The following is a 23,634-nucleotide window of genomic DNA, read 5'->3' on the forward strand; positions in this document are numbered from 1 at the left end:
TTAAACATTATTATTTGTGAGAAGAGTAACAGATTTGTGCCATCTTTATCTTCTGCAAGAGCATTCAAACCTGTGACAACAAGTACATTTTTTCCCAACTGAACTAGCTGATAATTGAAGTGACTTGACTTAACCTCCTAGGACCTGGCAGCCACATATGTGGACATCACATTTTGGGTTATTTAGACCAAAATACTCAATTGTGCTCTACAGGGGTCTGATATCCACTTACGAGGACATTATACTGCTACTGTTCTATCAAAATTTCTAATGAATATTCTCATATGTGGCCCTCATTTTTCTTAGAAACAAAAATCAGGTAAAAAAAAAATATGGTTATTCTTTGTTTTTACATTCACTGGGTCCCAATATGCCCAAATATCAAAGATAAATTTAAAATGCATGCTGTGGAAGAGTTCGGGTCTTAGGAGGTTAAAGGCTTTGCTAATGAAAAATAGGACATTACCACCCTTGCATTAGCAAAGTTTCTTGTACATTCTGTATGTTCTAGTTGAGTGACTCACACTCACTTGATGTTTGCAGACCTCTAAACAAACACCAAATAAAAGCAGAGTTTTGGGAGTGACAGATTGCTAACCCTCTTTTGAGGATCAGTACTAACAAGTGACCCACTAAACCACAGACACTTGGAACTGCTAGAGTTCAGACTGGGCCACATCCCACATAATGTACTAATGCAGTCTCCATTCTCAGATGCTTTTGCTTGTTAAGAGAACTATCAGAGTGAACAATAATTCCTAATAGCAGAAACGTGTATGGGAAATGGGATCAAAGTACAGCACACATATAAAACATTATAACTGCGCAGTATGCTGTCACACCAACCCAAATGTTACCAAATGTGAGTCGTTTTATGTAAAAGCTTTGCCACATCTCACTGATATGTCACCTCAGACAGAGAATTTTAAAAAGCCCCACTCACGATGTTGGAAACAAAGTAAAACACAAGAAGTATCTCAGCAGGTTTAAAATGTGATATTACTGTTTGCGCCCGTCTGTCCCCACAGTCTCTGAATGCCACACGCGTCGTTTGCAGATAATAAGCGGCGTGATTACTTGTGGGCTCGAGTGTCCACACCTCTTTTCATCTCACATACACCCGTGTAATGAAGCAGCGTGTTCTCCTCCTCTCGCTGTTGCCCACCCCGCACCTGTCCGCGCTGTGCGGCAGCCACGAGGGCTGCTCTTCCTTTTATGGTCTGGCTTCCTTTGTGGACACGTTAGTTGGATGAGGAGAGCAGAGCATAGCGCGGTGGTCCATATTCCCCGCATCTTCCAGTTGCGCTCCTGCGCTTTACGCAGAGTCCGCGGCTCCTCTGGAACACTCAGCTTTCTCTTTCTAAACACCGAGATGAACATGAGATGATTGAGCTCGTGGGCCGTGCGCACTGATGCTTCTCATTTTGCCGTTTCCTCGCGGTTTTTTCCTCTCTTGTCTGCATCCTTCGCCGACCAATCTGTGGAATGGTCTGCGTTTTCTCCCCTGGGTTGTTTCCACTTCAGCATGGGAACTGCGGTGTCCAAAAGGAAGAATCTGAGGAGTGATGCGATTTCTTCCGTGGCCGCAAAAGTTAGGTGAGTGCGCCCGGGGGAGCAAGGGATGTGAAGCGGAGGTCTGAGCGCTCTGAAGCCGACGGAGCACAGAGGAGAAGACTCTGGCAGCCGTAGAAGTGATAGTTTGCAGATGACTGCACATTTCCCTAAACTAGTTTAAAGGGATAACGTTCACATGAGAATAATGACTGTAATTTTATATATTTATAATATATTAATGGATACACATAAAATAGGATATATTTCATGGTGTAAAAACAGCTCCTCCACTCTCTCAGGGCTGTTTTAGAGCTTTTAATTTAGCTGCTTTAATTTAGCTTTTCTTCTTCTTCTTCCTCTTCTTCTTCCTCTTCTTCTTCTTCTTCTTCTTCTTTTAGTATTATGTATTGCATTTGATATTAATGAGATAGTAAGTAGGATATCGTTATAGTATAATATAGTATAAGTATAGTATAATAATATAATTATATATATAGAATTATAATATATGATATATATATATATACTTAACTTTTTATGTCTCTTTTAAGTAAGTGTGACAGAATGAATCAATCTCTTCTTGTTTGTATTGGTTAGTGTACTTGTATTTCTACTGCCTTGCATAAGGTTCTTTGCTTTTTGATTCATGCGTGCAACCGTATGATTAGCAGAAGTAGTGAATCCAAAGAATCAAATCAGGGTTGTTGTTTTTTTCAGGTTTTTTTTATCATTATTATTATATATGTTTATTTTTATGCTTTTACGTTTACTGTCTGATGTAAGCCAAACTTTAATTTAAGGACATTTGTGTTATTTTAATTGTCCTGAAGCCCGTTGACAGATTGATGACCTGTCCAGGGTGTACGCTAATTCTGACTCTAATTCTGACTCTAACACAGGTCATTAACACACTGGCATTATACGATATACACACACAGTATAGCTGTGACATGTGAAAAGCTTTATTTATCCTCTTAACATCTACTAGCTTACTGGGGACCTATTAATGGAGGTTTGGAAAGTGGAAATCTCTCTGTGACTCACCACATTTCAGTTAATCAACTTAAAATGGTTTAAGGGTCAACAGTTGCAGGAAGTTACTCAGGGTCCCCTAAACTGTGTGTTGCACACAAGAAAAAGCACAGAAATCAAACCCCAAATGGGTCTATTAAAAAATGCTGACCTCAGATCAAAGGTGGGTAGGCTTAGGTGTATATACCAAGCATTTGGGTTTAGATTGGCCAGGCCCTCTGAGATCTAAGTCATCGTCAGCAAAACTCCCTAACCATAACTGTAACCCTGTGATTGGAATATGTCATTTGTGGTTTTATTACATTATTTCAAAGTCTTGGCAAACAGATAACAAAAAAATAAAAATAAAATAAAATAATTATTATAATCAGTACACATCAAAATCTACTCATTATATAGACTGTAGGGTTATTGGGAGGATTAGCACCTGTGACTTAGAGTACCATGTTAGAGTTACAGTTTGACCCTCTTTAGGGTGAAACAAATTCACCTTTTGTCATTTTTTCATGTATAATTTTTGTACAAATGAGAATACTATTGAAATGTACGTGTAAGTATTACTTCAGGATTTTGCTTATGTTGTGGTAGATGGAGTGAGCACTTTTTTTTCTTAAGGACCCGCTTGGTTCATTTCACTCAGCTTGTGAGTAATTCTGATGACTTTTAGCTTTGAGTCATAACATTAAGGTCACGTCATGGGTGTCAGATCAGTGCGTTCTCAGTCCGAAGGACACAGGATGGCCTTATGGTAGGAGATTTTGTTGGTGTCACCCACTGATTAATTTCAGACACCACGGTCGAATCAAGCACTTCGTCTCTCAGTGACCTATGTGTGTATGTGCTTTTCTTCTTTAAGTGATCGCATAGTTGAACTGAAGCAAAGGCAAACTGTTTCCTTTCCATCCACTTCCAAAGTCACCTCCATGCTCACTTTTGCACACATTGTCCAATTCTGTTTGTCCTCGTCTTCCTTTTTTCTATTTGTATGTTTATCTCCTTCCTCCTTCCTTCCTTGCTGCCTCACTCACTTTTTCACACCTCACGCTTTAACTCTCCATAAATCATGCTGATCGCAGCCGGTAGCTCAAGACCGTGTATGCAGACCACAGCCAAGGCTTGAACAGTATACGATATACCTCCTCTCTGTCAGTGGTTGTGAGCAGCACTCCAGTTGATGGGGAGTTTAATGGCACTCTGAGAACAATAGCACTTCCCCCCTGAATCCCAACTGAGCCGGATTAGTAATGTCTCCAGTCTGCCAGATGATCTGAGTTTATCTGTTGTGCAGTGAATGAGAAGGGCAAAGCCATTTCACCTTTTCTACTTCCTTATCTTTGTCTTTCTGTGACTGTGAATAGCAAAAGCAAGGGGATTGTTCTACACGCATGTCTAATAGGCCCCTCTTCTTCTCTCTGACCTTAAAACATCTGTCTCTGTGTAATGTCACTCTGTCTCCTATTTCACTGTTCTGAGCAATACAGGCAAGGTTGAGTAGGAACGCACTGATCGGACCCGGTAAGAATAAATTAATAGAACAGTTTTTAACTTTGTCATCTTAAACTGACATTCACATCGCCTGTTTTCACAGTGATTCTTATTAATCACCAAATGGAACTAGAATAGAGTGGATGGCTAAAAGCTTGGTGGTTTATGAGCTGCTTTTCATCCAATGAAGAGGGATGCAATCTAATTCTGAAATTAGGTAAACTGTGAACAAAGATCCATGATTCATGTTCAAAGTGTGGGGCCTTAAAGTTAAAAGAAAATCCACATCGACTAAATTAATCTCACTTGTTAATTGTTTTAAAGCATAAATTATACACTAACATTTTCAATCATTTACATTCATATACATTCATTCAGATCAAAGTGTGATGTCATTAACGTTGAATCACTTCAAAGAAGAAGATTCAACAGAAGTCAGCTGATCTGAAGTCAGCAAGCTCCCTGACTTCAGATCAGATCAGATCAGCAAGCTCCCTGTCCTGAGAAATCTGGGCTTATCATTTTGCTTGTTTTCCTGTCCTGTCGTTTGCTCACTCTTGGTTGGAATGAATCAGAACCGCCAAACAGGTTGACGAGCGCATGTGTGCTGTTTACTGACAACACCTTGCCGGATTTTTGGGGATATTCCTGATGATATTCAGTTTGGAGGATCTCAGCGGGACGTTGTTTTATGGTTTATGAGGATCAGTCCTCCTGTTGTCAGTATTCATGACAGCACTGAATGTTGTCATTAACCAGAAATTAAACCATGGAACTAATTATTTCCAGTACATGCAGCCATGTTCCAGAATGCATCATACTTGTTTTGGCTGCATGTGTGGCCGCTTCCTGGCAGAACTGGGCTCATTAAGAAATAGGGAAGAAGAGTTTCCTTGCATAGAAATGCAGGAAAGAGAAAACAGACATGCATTCGAAAATTGGCTGATTCCGAGTGGACAGCCTGTTATGCATTTTAGTTATCTCTTGCATTGTAATGCTGGTTTCTCTGCACTGGCTCTTTTTTAATATGCTCAACAGATGTGCAGAAAAAGAAAGGTTAAAAAAGTCAATCAAAGTCTTCTAGGCTTTAGGCTTGCTGTCTTTTACTGTGCATTTAATTGTGTGTTTTAATGACCACTTTTTAAGCAAAGTTAGAGGAAAATTAGTTGTCCTTTATGCACCCTATGCCTGAAGCACTTTAGTAATAGGCCAAACTGTCTCCCTGCCCTGTTTATGACAAATCTTTGTGGAGGAGTACGCCAAAACCGACCCGTCTGCTTTGATCAGCCACTTGATAGGAAAAATTACAAGGGCTTTAAAGCTAATGTTGTCTTTAATATTTCAAGAATGTCTGAGTCACTACTGAAAGGAATTGCACAGCACAACACTTTTCAGGCCTTAATAGTTTCCACTTTGGTGAAAATGTGATTTCATGGGCTCTTTCCCACAAGACTCTGTGACCAGCAGCCACCCTGTACTTATTGCTGCACAAATTCGCTCTAGCCACGGTCCAGTGTGGACGTTAGTTATAAAACATCTGGGCACCTCTGTAAAGCATAAACCTGTCACTGGAGGAAAACTATATATGAAACTTCCAAGGTCAAATATAACAGAGTTTTTAAACCAACAGTGTTAATAGAGTCTGTTTAGAATACTTAATATTGGTGTGGTGTGTTTGGGTGTATTACACAGCTCATCTTTAGATTTGAAATCATATGCAGAGAGGTGAGTGTTTCAGGTTATAGTGGATGTGTAAATATAGCAACACAGACTCACCTTTTCAGGAGAGTCCACATATTTTGAAAGCTGTTCACAGCTTTGGGAAGTCTTGTTTGAAAAGCTTCATTTGAAATTGTTCGTCATCATAACGCACACTAGGTCCCAGGCACCCTGTTTAGGATTAGTGTTACTCGTCTGGCTTGGGTAATGTTTTGTTACCTCCACCAATGAGGTTATTCTTTCTGTCTGTAAATATGATAGGTTTAAAAGCTTTAAATAAATCTTGATAAAATATTGTAGTGTGTGGAGGGGGGTTCATGTTAATAATCCATTCAAATTTGGCTTACACCCACCACAGTCTTAAATTGCAACTCGAAGATTTATTGGTCGAAAATTGACAAAAAGCCTATAACTATTCTTACGACTGTGGCGTGTATTGTCGACATAGGTATAAAGATTTTAAATATCATGTTACATTTGACCTCTCCTTCAAGGTCAATAGATTGATCTGAATGTCAAAGTGACAATAACGCTGCATAGAGCTATTTAAAACTCTGTTTCCTACTGCCATTGTTTGTATTGGCAACATATAGACACATAGGGAATCATATCTGGGTATTGTAAATATCACATTAATTTGGACTTCAGACCTCGTCTTCAATGTCAAATAAGGTCCAACTTTCATAAAATGCTAAATTTAAAATACATGGCTGAATATAAAGTTACATACAAAATTTCCAATGTTCACAAGTGCTCAAAGTGTTGCCCTCTGGACACACAGCCTACATCTATACAGTGGTCAAGCTCATCCCATAATTTTGTGAGCATGCCTGGTGTTACTGCTGTTCTTATGTTACCTACCATCAACCTCGTGAAATTCACAAACCAGGTCACTGTATCAGTATGTGTTTCATTCAATCCTGGTAAACTAAACACTGCTCAGACACACACAGATTACCTCTTGGTTCGAACATGTTATGATGCTATCGCAGTGGGGTTTTTTCCAGTCTTATTTTTTTTAATGAAGAATTACCTGGTAATCTTCCTTTTGTCACCCTCTTTAAGCTTCAGTTTCAGTGGCAGCAAGCCTCAGAGCATGATACTTATTTAATGATTATTACTTTTTGATTTTATTGTGTCTTTCACAAGGAAATGACAGAAAATGTTGGTTGAAGAATGATAAAGAATGATACGCAATAAAGTTGGATACAAATAGGTTGAAGATTTAGGCCAACCAGGGACACCTTAACATTATTGAAGGCCTTGTGGCCATGAATGTTATGCTCACTGAGTAAAGTTATGTGCATATTGAGTCACTTTCCTCTGGTTTAAGTGCAGTGGGCCATTTTGTTTGAAGATGACAGAGCTGTCCCTGTCAGACAGTCACCTAACTAGGGGCTCATAAAACATAGAAATTAGAGCTCAAGTCTTACGAGACCCCCGGTTGGTCTCATAACAGTAAGCCTTTGCATTAAGGAAAGGCCAAGTTTGACCTAGTTTTCTGCTCTCAGTATAACCCAATTGAGCTTTTGTGGGAGATACATTCACCTTTTGCTCAGGTGAAGTCTGTCTGTCTTTTTCGGCGAAAGATTAACAAGTTAAAATAGCTGGACTAGCCATCAGACATTTGCAGGATGGGCTGATGACTTTTTTTTTTTTTTGTAACGGCATGAACAATGAGAGGTGGTGGATTGGCCAGATGCTGGCCGATGTGTAAAAATAACTCAGTTGTTTGGTGGTGGCTATGGCGGAGCTTCCACAGAGGCCAGCAGGTGGATGAGGGAAGGGAGGCAGGAGGAGAGACCCGAGGCAGCCGCCGGTCCGAGTTCAGGTGAACTGAACTTCAGGTAAGAAGTTATGACCTGCAGTCTATCTGGGTCAGATATAAACCAAGTTTAGGTGGAGTTTATTTTTTCTGATTTTCAGTCAGTTACATAATGTACATAAACAGAGTTTCTATACAGCTGTCGGTGTGCTATGATGTTACTGATAGTGAACTTTATTTATTCATAAGGTTTAGTTAGTGAGTGCATGGTCCTTAAAAATGGAATGGTCCTCATTCAGAGAAAATATTATCGCGTTTCGTATTGAGCTGAGAAGAGACACAGATTGTCCCGCTTTAACTAGTCAAAGGAGCTTGCAAAGAAAAGCGTCTGGACTTCTTTAAGTTGCTTGAAGAGTTTCACCTTTTCTTTGCAAGCTCCTTTGACTACGATGACCTGGATGACTGAGAACCTTCACAGACACTTTTCGCTTCATAGAATAAAAAGACACAAAGCTGGAGTTATTCTGTCTTACGCTTGCACAGCTGCCTCTTCTTCTCTCATCTCTCCCCCTCCTCTCCTGTTGCTACTTCAATCATGAAACTGATCAATGATCAGCTGATCGGCTTTTCTCTCTTGTTTATTTATCGCCCACTTTGCGCCAGAAAGAGGAAACCAGCGGATGTCGCGCTAAACAACAGCAGCACGTTTAAGCTTGATCAGCTGTTGTTAGAATTTATTTAATATTAATTTCTAGTATCAGCTGATGTTTGCTGGAGCCACAGCTGTAAAGCTGCTGGTCATGATATGGTTTGGATATCTGGTGAGAGGGAAACATGAAGATGAAACCAGGAGATGTCCTTACTGAATCATCAGAGCTGAACAGGTGATGGAGAAACAGGTTTACCTTTTAGGTGACATGAATGAGTTGAAGGGAAGTTATGAACTGTTTCTGAGAGACAAATAACACCAGGATCCTTTTCTATAGCTGACAGCTGGTAACTGTGCAGGGGCGGATCTAGCAAAGTGTTGCCAGGGGGCCAGGTAGGGCATTAACAGGGAGAGGGGGGCACAAAGAAATACTTTTCTTTCTTATTCTCATTTCAAATATCTAGCTTTTATTAAATAATTATCTGAATCTTGCGAACAAAGTTTTTATCTGACGTAAAATGTATAGAAATCATACATATACCATAAGACAGTGTACATCACTGTCACAACAGCATTTGTTTTCATTCAAAGGCTTTATGGCTTTAATACCTGGTGGGCCGGTCTGTAGTGAAAATGCCCGATTTTCTGTCCCAGTCCAGCCCTGCAGGTTAATACTGGCAGCTGACTGTATTTCATCATCAGCCAGTGTTGTTCTTTTTACATCAATATTACCAAAGTTTACCATAAGGCAGCATATAAAGTATTTTCTTGCTTTCAGGTTTTAGTCAAATGTTAGTCTTTTCATTTGTTTCCCCACTTTTTTTCTGTTTCAAAATCAAACACCAGTTTGTGGGAAGATTATCTTCTTTTTTTAATAGGCATTGGTTTTGCATTGGCATTGGCTAATTTGTCAGTTGTATGTTAAAAATGTTCGTATTTTAATATTCAAAAATGTTTTTGCCCAAAACATATGTGCACTACATGTCAGTAAAAATACTATGCAAATATTGATGTCCTTGACTGCTGAATAAACACTAACTGATTATATCTCTTGTACTTTATCAACGCAGTATCTAAAAACTTTGCACCGTAGTGGTTAAAATCTCATTCTAATAAGAGTTAAAGGCGCATTCAGTTATTAGGTTTATAGGGTTATTGAATTATGGTTAACGGTTGGTAGAATTGTTTTTAACATTATCTGCCAATTATATCTGCCACCCCTCTCCAAATCTGTGCCCCTACCTGGCCCCCCCCAACAAAAATTTTCTAGACACGCCACCTGGTCCAGCTGTAACCAAATGTTAAGTGTTTGAGTTCCTTTATCACTCAGCAGTTGCCAAGACTAGATAGTGAATCTAAACTAGGAAATAATTAAAAACAGAGCAGTGAACATTAATAAAAAAATGTTCGCATATTGAGATTAAATTTAGACAATTATAGCACATTAAAGTCAGGGATATTTAAATACTCTTTGTTTGGGGATGCTTAAGACTTGTATGTTTCATTCAAGTTTTTAAGACTGATAATTACAGTCCTGCCAGACTGTGTCATATATGTGGCAGAAAATAACATGCCTGTTTTCAAGGGGGGAAAAAACTCTGGGATAGGTCATGGATGATTGCTACTCACACTCTGTGTTGTAAATGGTCATTAAGTCTTCAGTAACCTTTGCTGACCTTCATCGGGTAGAAGGAATTGGAATATCAGTGAATCAGGGCCATACTCCACCCCACTCCACACTCTCCTGTTAATGGTTACTGAGCTATAATTGACCTTTAATTAAACAGAGCAGAGGTCAAACAGAAATGGATTATGAGCAGATGATGCAGGGTTCTTCAGTTTACTTCAGCACCAAGAATGTGAAACTATCCATAGTTTGTTTTAGAATGTTTGTGAATTGTGTTTGGGGGTTTTGGGAGCATCTTGAAAATCAAGTTGGTGACGAGGCTGGGGAGAATGGGATGGAAAGTGAGTTTTGAAAGCCACAAAACTCATAACCTGGCCAATCTCCAGAGAAATATATTATGGTCATTTAGTGCTTAAGGGCAATAAACCTCTTACCTGGTGCCCCTTTAATGAAAAACCAATAACTGCCCAGTAAGTCCTTGGAGCAACGGAAAAAAATTTCACCCTGTGTGAACCTGAGACTGCTCTGGTTAACCGTAGCATCCCGCCTTATGTCTCTTTAGATTTTACACTTTACAATTTGTTTTTTTTTCATGCCCTATTGTAAATCTCCTGGGAGATAGGGTAATTGCCTGACTCCTGGCCTTTGGAGTGCAGCAGAGCAAATGTCTCCTAATGAAGTCATCTGCCATTACCAGCCAGCCTTCATAGTGTGTGCTTTGCACAGACATGAGGCAAACACGGACACAGAGAAGTAACAGTGAACACAGGTCAAATTGGCATTGTATAAATTTAGAGTAGTGCCCACACTCTGCACCACTACTTTGTTTTGTTCTTTTCTCTGCTATCAATTTGAATAATCATTTAATTCATTTCCGTAATAAATTCATAAATCAATTTTAATTATACAGTACCAAATCACAACAACAGTGCCTCAAGGTGCTTTATATTGTAAGGTAGACCCTACAATACATACAAACAAAAAACTCAACAAACATATGACCCCTTATGAGCAAGAACTGCTGTTTAATAGAGGACAATATGGAATAAATAACAATAAAACTTAAAAAGATGAATTTCCTCACAAAAATAAAGTCAGTAAACTAAACTCCCATTCATACATGAAGAAATTCGCTCGTTCATATTACTTTGTAGGTGATGTAAGGACATTCTAGGGCCTAGTTTCCTAGGCAACCCTTCAATCTATTTACCACCCTGTCATATGTCAATCAACTGTATCTTTTGTTCTTATTGGTAGGTATTTCAATTGACCACTTTGGGAAAACTACCCATTTCACACTGCAAGTGTTGCATAGTTCCTGAATGTCACTGACATTTTACAATGTTGCTGCTAATTGCTTCCTGTGTCGAAATTCTTACATCAAAACTGAACCAGTCTATTTTTTTTTACCTACCCATCTCCAGTTAGAGCTATAGTAGGGTTTGCATGCATGTAAGATTCACTCCCATTTTATAGAGTATGTGCCATATGTGACATTTTAGTTTACACTGTTATGTATGTATGATTTAATCTTTCCTTGTTTTCGGAGTTACCTCAGTGGCAGCTGTTCCCAGTCCCTTGGTTGATGAGGTAAGATGTAGAAAGGGGCGGAGCAAGCCTATATGGAGACCTGCAAAATGGGTCATACCGCAGGAATTCGTTATGGTAGTTTCAGTTAGGTGTTTGTGTGTTTTACCCCTTTTTGTGCTTTTGTGGGCTGATCAGCCACTATTTAAGTTTCCCGTTTGTCTCATTTAGGTAGTTCAGTTTGTTTGAGTTAGTAGTATTTTTTGTTGTCAGCTTGTGAGTAGAGTTCTGGTACTTCGACCTCTTTTATGGGCCCAAGATTTATATTTTTCTTTATAATTTAACCAAGTTTTTTGGGGGGGTTAAATAAAAACCTTTTTTTGGACTTTAACTTGTGCCTGACTTTCCTTCACTGCTTGTTCCATCACACCATGGGAGTAGCATCCTTTCTAGAGTACATGCAATCCCTATATATTAGCTGAGAAATTGATATGTAGTAGTTCCAACTTTTCCCAAACAGTTGATTCAGTTCATCTGGATGCAGCGTTTCCAGTGGGAAAGTTTCTGACCATGATGCTTGAGCATGCATCAAGACATTTGCAACTTTTGTTTTCATCCATTTCAAGTACATCACTAAATGAACTGTAAATTTCCTAAGACATAATTATTTTTCACTTGTATTACAGCAGTGTACTATTGCTGTTCTGTTGTGATGAGATGCACTGAGGTAGAATAACTGAATTATTACGTTTTCTGAACTAAAACTGTTAAAGAGGCCAAAGAAGAGTTTTGATCAGTGGGGCTGTGATAACCTTCTCATCTGCTGAACATGTTGGAGCACCATCAGGTAACCCAGTGAAGCCTCCTGCTTCCTAAAACAGCATCAGACACTCATTTAATCATTTTTACCTCTGTGAGGATGAAAACTTTGCTGTTGTGGAGTTAAGGCATTCTGCCAAAAATCGAATTCTTTTCCCTGTTACGACTTTTCAACAAGGTCCCAGCAGGACAGCAACGTGAAAACATGTTTAAGTGTGCCAACCATCATCATTTTTATTTATTTAATGGACCGCGTAGCTGAAGAATACGAAAGAGAAGAGGAGAGGTAGGAAAAGCGATATAAAACTAAAAAAGGGCACAAAGAATAGAGCAGAAAAAAGGACAAGCAATGATAACAGTACTAAGAAGGCTGGGAGATATCTTTGCTTTATTCTATTATCTATACTATTAATGGTCTTGTTTGTGAATTTCACCATCCTGCTATTTGATGTAAACACTTCCCCAGGCATCTTTGAGCTTTGCTTTTTTTCATATGCATAGTCCTCCAATTCCTTCACAAAGAAGGAGGCCTAGAATATGACCAAATTCTAATATCAACTCCTTTCCAGATCATCTGTCTCCCAGCTGTCCCCTACCCCCACTCCTTTTTTAATAGTCTTTCTTTACATATTATGCCTCTGTTCTTCATTACACTTCCCACCCTCATCCCAACTTTATATTTTGGTTTTATAAACACATTTACAGCTTGTTGGCTCTTTTCAAGCCACAGTGAGAGGATTAATACTATGATGCATAATTCACAAGCTAGAAATCTCTGACACATTATTATAACTGTTGTTTCAGAGACCTCTGGAGTTATAAAAAATATCTATTGCCAAGATAAAGCTTCTCTGGTAATCACTTTGGCCTGAGGGGTGTGTGCTAATGTAATACATTAGTGCGTTTCTTTGTCTGAATCTTCCTTATTAACACCCGACTACAGAAAGACAGATTCTAAAGATATGGCTTAAATTCAGCTAAAAACATTAATTTTGACACCAGTTAAACTCTCCATAAAAATGTTAATTAAAAGATTATTATAGTTTAATAATAAATGTGTAACTGTTAATATGGATATTAGCAGCCATAGTATAAGATATTGTCTGTAAACCACTAGTTTCACCAGTTTTCATTGTCCAGTGATGTTTCAAAAATCTTTTCATGTGTGTTGTAAGCCTTGAGTTGGTTAAAAAAAAAAAAAAAGGAAAATCAAAAACTGGCAAACTTACAAATTTGTGTTCAGACTTCTATTTTTTAATGGTGAGGGAACAACTTATCCCAGAATGCATTGCAAATCCCAGACTTCACCACAAACTTGCATTCCCCAAGTCATCTGATGTTTGCGGGAATGTTTGCGTAAACCTTAACATGGTAGGAGTGACCAATCAAATCCCTCGCTGTTTCACTTGGTGCAGTAGTTCTTTTCAATGAGTAAAACCTTTTTTGTTGTTGTTGATACAGACACCTAAAGACCTGTGGTTTCTGCAAGAGTGCATGCCATTGTTTTTTTCAGTTTGGATAGTCGCTCATAGCAAAATCCATATAGCAAATATAAATGGGGTTTTTACTTCTTACTCCTGGAACCTCTATGGAGTCTACTTGCTGGTTTTTAGAGCCTCCGAGAGCAGCCAGTTGGCTTTTCTACCTTTAAAACCTACCTTTAAAACCCGCCTTCCAGCCAAATGGCTTTTAGCTAGGCTTTAGCTTCAGCCAAGTGGAAGCTAAATTGGCTAGTCATTCATATGTAAATTAGTTTGTTACCTGAGAATTCTGGAGCGGAGTAGGGGTGTGTGAATGATTACTAATAGGGCTTTGGAGCGTGATGTCACGGGGGTGGGCGTGGAAAGGATTTTGGCCCGATCCGCCATTTTGGGGGTCTAAGTGAAAAAGGAGCGAAAGCACAGCCATGGTTCGTATTTGCTGTGTGGTCCGCTGCAATGTTCGATCACACGACCGGCAAGAGAATAAGGTTGAAAAGGGTTTGTCTTTTCATTCTTTCCCAACCTGGAAGCAACATGAGGCAGCTCGTGTATCGATGTTAACAAACGAAGGCGTCCAGCCTGGATAGCAGCTGTGAGACGAGCTGACGTGCAGTTCTCTTCCATCTCCAAATATCTGTTGGTGCTCCAGACATTTTCATTCCGGTAAGTTCTAAATATGTTCATATCACTCTTTATAACCTATTAGTTTTATTTTCGATGCGCTCTGAGCTCATAGCAAATTAGAACAAACATCCTACTGAGTGCAGAACTACCTTCTATTTATAGAGTTGCTAATTATTTGGCATTATTGCAGCAAACCAGCCGATGAAATGGATGAAACATCATGACTGGTTTCCAGCGCTACACGAGGGACCTGCTTCAAACATACCACCATGCCAATCTGATTACTTCTTCCATGTGAGGGTGAAGAGGTGACCCTCCTGGATAAGATGGTGAAGGTTTGCTGCGTTTGGTGAACAGTAATAAAACCAGGGAAAATGAAACCTGCTCCTGTTAAATATTCTTAAGTCTTGTGCTGTTAAAATTGCTGTATTTTTTCAAAAGATACAGTAAATAAAGTAATGTTAGTAGTGGGTGATATCATGTAAACACTCATGATTTTGTGTAAACATTTTGTCATTTGTAAACTATAAATGACATGGATTTTACACTGTTACTGATGTGATGTTCTATAAAGTGGTTTTAATAAAATAAAAAAAAGAGGCAAAAATTAGTTTGTTTCTTTATTCAACTTTTGAACAGCGGGACTCAGTCAGTACATATTCCGTTAATGCAAATTATTTACACAGCAGTGCACTACAGGCATAAATCTAGACCCCTAGATAAAACATTATGGGTCATTCCCACAACCCACAGCTTTACTGTGTTCCAGCAAAGTATCCAATAGCAGTGACAACTCCTCCACAATAGCAGGTGGGGTTTTTCTTTTTTGAGGACGGCTCCTTTTACCTGTCACTACAGATGGTCTGTGAATGTTTTGATCAAGAGCCTTTTTTGGGCAGTTGGAGAGGAGAAGTCTATCTTATGGCCAACCTCTGGCTGTATCTTGGTCATATTACCCAGCAAAACCCAGTATGCAGGTTCATCTGTAACAGTCCTTGTGCCACAGATCAACACTGCTGCTTCTACATTAAACAGAAGAGCAGCGACATGGCTGTAGGTCTCTGCGACTCCGGCCTTACAGGTGCATTGGGCGGCTTCAACCTTCCCTGTGATGCTCACGGTGACCCATGGCTGCAATGCTGGTTCATTCAGTCTTTGAGTGCAGGACCTGAAACACACACAAAGTTCATTTAAAGACAAGAACTAATGAGCCAAGGCTGACATAAATGTGTTTTATCTACTTTATCATAAATGTAACAAAGTGTTTAGAAAGTTAGCACATACATGTCATTTTTCATTTCTTTATGTGTCTATCTATAGAGCGCTGCATGTTATATTCTAAACCTGCCTGTTCTCTGTCAGAAACCTGCCTGCAGAAAATGAACCTAAAGTATGTAATGCAAGGATGTCATCACTTTAGAGATGGAGAAAGCATAAAGTGACAATTATGAATCACTTAATATGATAAGGAGATTCTGCAGGTCATTAATCAACGTATAAAACTAAAATAAAATGTATTTTTAGTGACACAGGATACAAACATGGAAGCAAGATGTGTAATTAGGATTATTTATAATAAATGTGAATTAATTAGTGCAATTTCTTTAACCATAGAGAATAACTAAATCCTTCAGGACAATGTCGCATCAATGCACTGAACTCACTGTTATCCCTCTAACAGCCTCCACATGTTCTCACTGTAATTTCCCCTCATGAATGAATTTATGCTGCACTAATCTGAATGTTTGCAGGGAAATCAAACACATTTTACACGCAGTACTCGAGCTGACTTACCTTTGTTTGAATGACGACTTGTACGCGCTGACTCCACAGACAAGGTACTGAAATATGTCAGGCTACGTCAATAGCGGTTGGTCTTCAGGGTTTCTACTCCACGGCCGTATTTCATACGGGTCCACATTTCCAACTGCAGCTATTTTCTGCAAGTACCGCTGCTTCGCCTCTGGACGCAATCGGTCTCTATACAGTCCATTCTCTTTAGCGCTTTTAAGCATCTTGTAATCGTCGTTCCAACACAGTGTGTTTGTTTTGATTCGTAGACCCCGAAAATGTCCGCCGCGCTCCCACAATGCATTGCGGCGTGACTGTCGAACTAAGATGCCTTATTTCTAACTGCCAAACTGCCTCTTTGTTTGTCGGGGGGGGAGCTGCTAAAAGCTGTGAACTTCCTTTTGTGTTCGTCTTGATGCATTCTCAATCATCCAGGGAAATAAATCTCCAAAAGTCACCAACTTGGAGTGTTTCAGTTTGCCATCTTAGGGAGAAATCAACACACATGGGTGTATGTCCTTTGTTGCTGAGATTTATTGATAAAAACAGTACAAAAAACCAACCATTTGTACACATATTTACAAATAATAATAAAAAGTGAGTGAGTACATTTCAACATTTTCAGCAATCACTCACAATCCTGGCACTGCCATGGTATCTGTAGTCTGCATTTACCACATGTGTATCTGTAGCCAAACGGAAGAAGACAGTCTATATTCTTAGCAGCATGCACAGCGTGGTTCAGACTGATAACACCACCAAAAGGAAGCCAAACACTGTCACCCTTTACAACAAAACAAAGTGTGGCGTGGATGTGATGGACCAGATGGTTCGGGAGTACACTGTCCGCAGAGGAACACGGCGCTGGCCAGTCGCCGTGTTTTATAACATGATTGACATGGCAGCACTGAATGCACATGTGCTGTATCAAGCATGCACCGGGACGAAGGAAAGACGGGTGGACTTCCTGGTGGAGCTTGCAAGAGAGTTGGCTCACTCTCATGTAGCTGGGAAGAAGGCAAGAAAAGAACAGTTGCTTTGGACACAACCCTCCACACCTAGCCCTGGAAAAAGAGCCATGTGTCAGGTCAAACACAAATGCAAGAACAATCATGCCACTGTGCGATGTGTTCACTGCTACAGATACACATGTGGTAAATGCAGACTACAGATACCATGGCAGTGCCAGGATTGTGAGTGATTGCTGAAAATGTTGAAATGTACTCACTCACTTTTTATTATTATTTGTAAATATGTGTACAAATGGTTGGTTTTTTGTACTGTTTTTATCAATAAATCTCAGCAACAAAGGACATACACCCATGTGTGTTGATTTCTCCCTAAGATGGCAAACTGAAACACAAGTTTCCTTGTGGCTCAGGAAACTAACTACTCCAAGTTGGTGACTTTTGGAGATTTATTTCCCTGGATGATTGAGAATGCATCAAGACGAACACAAAAGGAAGTTCACAGCTTTTAGCAGCTCCCCCACCCCCTCATTCACACACCCCCACTCCCCTCCAGAATTCCCAGGTAACAACCTAATTTACATATGAATGACTAGCCAATTTAGCTTCCACTTGGCTGAAGCTAAAGCCTAGCTAAAAGCCTACCAGCCATTTGGCTGCAACACTGCAGTACAATTTTCATGATCAGTATAATCATGACAGTGAATTCTAATAGTTTATACCAATCTCAGCTTGAATGAACTTCTGTGCACTGCTGACAGAAAGTGCTGCTTTGAGAGCCAGATAGCTAAAAATGGGGGGAGCATGTATACGTTATTAGCTGTGGCTACTTTTCCTTTTATTTTCTCTTTGAACATGTACTATTTCAAAACGATGTGGCTTTCACAGTTAGCTTAACAGATTAACAAAGAGGGTAAGGTGCTCAGAGAGGTTTATCTGCTCTTTAAATTTCAAAATTAGCCTTTCGAACAATGACATGTTGATGTTTTGGAGGCAAAATGTGTGAAGTGTCAGCCAATGCATGGGGCCAGTATGATAGCTCAAACGAATGGATGTGATACCTAACAGAAAGCTGTGATCGCTTCATTTTTTAGCCCTAGAGGTTGCTACATGTACCAAATCTGCTTGAAGAAGACATTTGGCAAAGATACACTGTCTTCACACTTAAGAAGATAATTTCAAATTGTAGGTAATGACCAAAAAATAAAAGAAGGTAGATTATGACTAAGATGGAGAGCAACTTGTTTAAAGCACCTAACTTAACCTTATACATTAATACTTTATCAACCAGTGTCAAAACGGATGATTCCGTAAAAGCTAATGATGATAACTACAATAAGCTGTGCTTCTAACATTCCTGCATGTGTTAGCTTGGGGCACTGTGCTAGTTTGTCCTCTGTAAACCCTGCTGTGTTTTCACATCCTCCTTCTCTCAGCACAGCATATGGCATTTTTATTGGGGGGAGTGCACACAGTCAAGCAGATAGATCACAGATGATTGCATTTTCTTCCTCGTGCTGTCCTTTGCCTTCTCCTCCTTCTCTATATCAGCCAGGGTAGGAGGGGGTTTTCACGAGGAGCACTGCACGTGCCGCCTCATATTTAATTACTTAGGCATGTAGGCTAAAGCAACACAACAATTCCATTTCACTGCAGCCCCCTGAGATTTTATCCCTGTGTACAAAGCATGTTGCATGTGTGTGTGTTGCGTACCCTATTTATTTCTCTGCCTGCTGTTCCACATGGAGACTCTGAGCATGGGAGACCTGGTGTGTGTATCTGTGTTTGCAGATGGCAGGAATGCCAGGTCGGAGTGAGTGGGAGGAGAGTGATTATAGGCTGTGTTGCTTCTTTATAGGTGTGTTTGAGGGTAGCCTATATCTTTTATAAGATTGTTATCATATTGTATTTGTATGTGGGTGTTTTACATTATAGAACAACTGCTGATCTTACTGTGTATGCACCAACTAAGAGTCTCACTTGCTTGCAGGATATTATGATTGAAACATATAGCTGAAGTGAAGACTTTTTCTTCTTCTTCTTTTTAAATTGACCATAGCAATAGCTCAGGTAGGCCATTAAATCTAGCTCAGTTGCAATACTGGCAGATCAAGTCATCTTCGTTCAAGCATGCATCACCTGATGCCTCAGTTGATTGTCTTCTATCCAGCTGGCAAATCTCTAATGTGTAATCACACATTACAGAGCATCTGCAACCCACCTCTACCCCAATGCTTCCTCCCTGTATCTGACATAATCAATGTAGGATTTATTGTCGTGGATGTTTTATTGTGGAAAGATACAGACCTCTCCCTGACTCTTTCCTTTTTCTTTTTTTCCGTCTTCTAAAGATATAAAATGTCAATACAAAAATATAACATTATAATCTGTAATTTCACAGTCCACACAAATTTTTGGTATCATTTAAGTAGTTATATGTCTAAAAAGACAAATGATGTTGCTTTACATTTGTAAAGCACAAATAGTGAAAAAATATGCAAAGCTGAAAATAAAGGTGCTGTATTCTTTTTAAAAAATATATTATATCACATAAAATACTTTGATGAACCCACTCCTTCCTGCTGTGTTAGACTAAATCAGTCCTTTGGGTTGTCTTCGTTGCCTGCTCCGTTCTGTGATGGGTTTTGCTCTTCATGCCTTTTACGTTCCATTATTGCACACTGAAGGGTGGGAAAGTCTCAGTAAAGAGTTATACCACCGTATATAAATTACTGCAGGTGGAACTAGCAATCTTCTCTTGGCAATAGAGTTGTTAACGCTAGTGTATTTTCAGTTTAAACTATGAATAATTGTGTGACTTATCCTCAAACAAAGGAATTTCAGGCCAAACAGGTTAATACATAACCATATAGTGAAGCATTGTGCTGGTGTACTGTGGAGACGTTTTTTGGCTGTGGGAACTGGAACTGAATGCAAGCAATGTACGGAGACATCCTTGATGATAATCTGCTTCAGAGCACCAAAAGGACGACGACCCTAAACACACAGCCAAGATAACAAAGTAGTGGTTTCGGGAAAACTCTGTCAATGTCCTTGAGTCGCTTCAGCCAGACCCAGAGTGGAAGCCAACTGAACATCTATGGAGAAATTTGAAAATGGCTGTGCACTGACCCTCCCCATCCAAGTTGATGAAGCTTGAGAGGTTCTGCAAAGAAGAATGGGAAAAACTGCCCGAAAATGGATGTGCCTAGTTTGTAGCATCCTACAGAAAGGCTTGAGGCTGTAATTGCTGTCAAAGTACTTCGATAAAGTACTGAGCAACGACTGAATGCTTTTATGCATTAGCATTCATATTACACATTTCAGCCCACTTTTTTATCGTCATTATGGGGTTTTGTGTGTAGATTTTAAAATGAAAAATGAATGTAACTGTTTTTGAATAAGGCTGTAAGCATGGCAAAATGTGTGACATGATGCACTGCATATCCTTGTGTACAATATACCCTACATACAGAAAGTATGCTGGCAAGATGGTGGCTCAGTGGTTTGCACAGCAAAAGACACCTGAGGTTAAACACTGGCCAAGACCCTTTCAATGTGAAGTTTACATGTTGTCCCTATGCTTGCACAGATTTCCTTGAGGATTTGTGATCTCTCCCATCATTAAAAAAAAACATGCCGTATAAAGGTGTCCTTGACCGTAGAGGTGGCATTGGTCCCTGGGTCCTGCATGTTTCCCACAGCTAATTCTGAGGATGTGTTAAATACAGAGAGTGAATTTCCCTGTGGGGATTAATAAAGGATAAGTTAATTTATACAGTACAAAGGTTGACTGACCCCATTATTTGCTAGAATAAGAGTTTCTTTTCTTTTCTTTTTTAATTAGCAAGGCATGAAGGCCTTTTGAATCATAGATATGGTTAGTGAGCTAATTGCACTCAATCAAGACTGTTCCTCATTTCAGAGGTAGTAGATTGAACTGCTGTGACTTTTTCTCTTCTGCAGACCCACCCACACTCAGCTATATATGTATTGTATACCGTGCCAGTTCCTCAATGTTCCTGCCATATGGATGTTTTATGCCATACACATGATTGAATTTATTTCCTGTTCTTCTGGATGGCAAAAGCAACGACACCGTCCTCTGTGTAGGGCAGGGGAGATGGATAAGCTTTGTCATGAAAGAAAACTAGAGCAAATTTATGAATTTGTTTGTCTTTAAATCTTTATATATTTCACTTATTTTCATGTAACATAATTATAATAAAATAGAAAGTGAACGTAATGTGTGAGAAAAATACTAAAGTAGTTACTTACATGAATCAATCATATTGATATATAAGACATATTGAGCCACTGATATGAAAGCAATTAAAATGGTTATTAAAATTGGAAAATCTTCATATAAATGTCAGTTCATTTCCATTTCAATATTTTAGTAAGCTATAAAAATATGTAATAGAAAGCTTTCATTCTTTTTCCCTTCCCGACTTTAGCCAAGATCAGCCTGTAACTGTGTTGAGTGATGGCAGATAGCGAGTATGGATTCAGGACATTAACAACTCCTCTCACAGAGTGCTGTGGTGATGTAACCTACTTGCAGTGAAGAGGGCCTTAGAGAGAAAAAGCTCAGACAGCCTGTTTAGGTGGAGAGAATCCTGTGAAATGTTTGTGAGTCACTTTGCTATGTTTGACAGCAACAGTTGTGCAAAATAGCTCAGAGTGAAGTCTTGCACTTGTGTCTCTACAGAGCAGCCAGAGCATTTGGAGAATACCTGTCCAATACCAATCCAGAGAACCGCAACGGAGCAGGTAGGTGGCACACTTAGTAGTCCTACAACAATACTATATCAGTATTATAACAATATAGTATTTAGTCGGAAATATCAGTTTCTCCGGCTTCATACGTATTTCCTACTCCCAAAAATACCTTAAAATATTTCTGTGTGAAATATTGCCCTGTGACATGTCGGATAATCAGTTATTAAAATATTTTAAAAATGCTAATGTTTATGTAATAAACGCTCAGCTTCAGGGTGCAGTCACACCACAACAGCAATGTTTCACAGGTTATCCCCAAAACCATAAGTATTTGATCACCCTAAAATCAGCTGCAGCGAACTATACTGTCACCTGCTAAGTGCTGAAAAATTGGAATTGGAAATTGGGCAAGTGTAAGGCTCTGAACAATTTTGACAGGGGCCAACCTGTGAGAGCAGGGTGACTGGTTCAGAAAATCTGCAAAACAGCACGTATTGTGGGTGGTTCCCAGAATGCAGTGGTTAAAGCTTACCAGAAGTGGCTGCAGACCATGTGGACAAGTTCAAGGCATCAGTGTTCCTTGATGGCAGTGGCTTCTTGAAGGACATGTATGGTATGGTATAAGGAACTTGACAGAGAACTGACTCCAGATTGCTCTATCCTGCTGCTCGATTCCGTTGTGAATCCTGATACTACAGGACACCATCCAAGGTCCATACCTCAACAATTCTAAGCAGGATATCTTAATGTTGCAGATTACTGATATATCTGCAAGTTCTTCCCCCTTGCTGTTGGCAAGTGCTGTTCATAGAGGATTATCATATTGTAGGGTTTTTACTTTAACATGTAAAGCACTGTAAGATGACTACTTTTGTAAACTGATTATGAAAAAACAAAACTGAATTGGTAATGTAATTGAGGATTTATATTTTCAGTAGTAATTTATATTTTTTAGCATGCTCTTTTTAGTGCAAACATGTGGAATACATAAAGTAGCAGAAAACATGACAATTGAGATGGGGCTGAAGTTAGGTGCAAAGTGGCCTGCAGATACGCAGCATCTGTGGGCAGGCTAAAACAGGATTGTGTGCTTGCCAATTGGGAAGGGTCTGGAAGGGTATCAAGCGAGCTATCAGATGCACTGAGACCAGCTTACCTACTGGGATTGTGGTTGAGCTTAACTTAGTAACCTACTCAGTCTAATTCTATGCTAAGTTTAATTGTATCCTGGAAAAGCTGTTGTGACTAACTAGCACTTCCCTTTCCCCTACCTTTGCAATATCGCTTTTCTGTGTATGATTTCAACTTTATAAAAGGGAATCTTACAAATCTGTTTGCTTTCCACTCAGTTTTTCTTCAGTATAACTTAGTAAGTAAAGTAAAGTAAAATTTTATTTATAAAGCACCTTTCAAGATAAAAATCAAAAAGTGCTTCACAGAAGCTAAAACCTAAAAATAAAAATCAACCAAAAGCAAGTTTAAAAAGATGAGTTTTTAGCTGTTTTTTAAAAGCGACCACGGAGTCCACAGATCTCAGGCTCAAAGGGAGAGAGTTCCACAATCTGGGGGCCACAGTTACAAAAGCTTTGTTGCCTTTTGTTTTCAGCCTCATGTGTAGGATAACCAGCAAGCCCTAGTCACATTACCTCAGGGACCTGCTGGTAATGTATGGATGTAAAAGTTCACTTATACAGGGAGTGCAGAATTATTAGGCAAGTTGTATTTTTGAGGAATAATTTTATTATTGAACAACAACCATGTTCTCAATGAACCCAATAATATCAAAGCTGAATGTTTTTGGAAGTAGTTTTTAGTTTGTTTTTAGTTTTAGCTATTTTAGGGGGATATCTGTGTGTGCAGATGACTATAAC

General features: G+C 39.3%; 1 protein-coding gene across 4 annotated transcripts in view; it reads left to right on the top strand.

Annotated features, from left to right (window-relative positions):
• Positions 1 to 1,115: 1,115 nt before the first annotated feature.
• Positions 1,116 to 23,634, top strand: part of nsmfb (NMDA receptor synaptonuclear signaling and neuronal migration factor b) — a 73,645-nt gene continuing 51,126 nt past the window's right edge. For all 4 annotated transcript variants that reach the window (XM_005940101.3, XM_005940104.3, XM_005940102.3 and 1 more), the window contains exons 1-2: positions 1,116 to 1,596; positions 21,753 to 21,814. In XM_005940101.3, the coding sequence (XP_005940163.1) occupies positions 1,526 to 1,596; positions 21,753 to 21,814 (133 nt within the window). In that variant the 5' untranslated portion in view covers positions 1,116 to 1,525. The remainder of the gene's footprint in view (positions 1,597 to 21,752; positions 21,815 to 23,634) is intronic.

This window comes from Haplochromis burtoni, unplaced genomic scaffold (assembly GCF_018398535.1).
Source record: "Haplochromis burtoni strain Fernald_Lab_line unplaced genomic scaffold, NCSU_Asbu1 Contig_286, whole genome shotgun sequence".
Classification (NCBI taxonomy): domain Eukaryota; kingdom Metazoa; phylum Chordata; class Actinopteri; order Cichliformes; family Cichlidae; genus Haplochromis; species Haplochromis burtoni.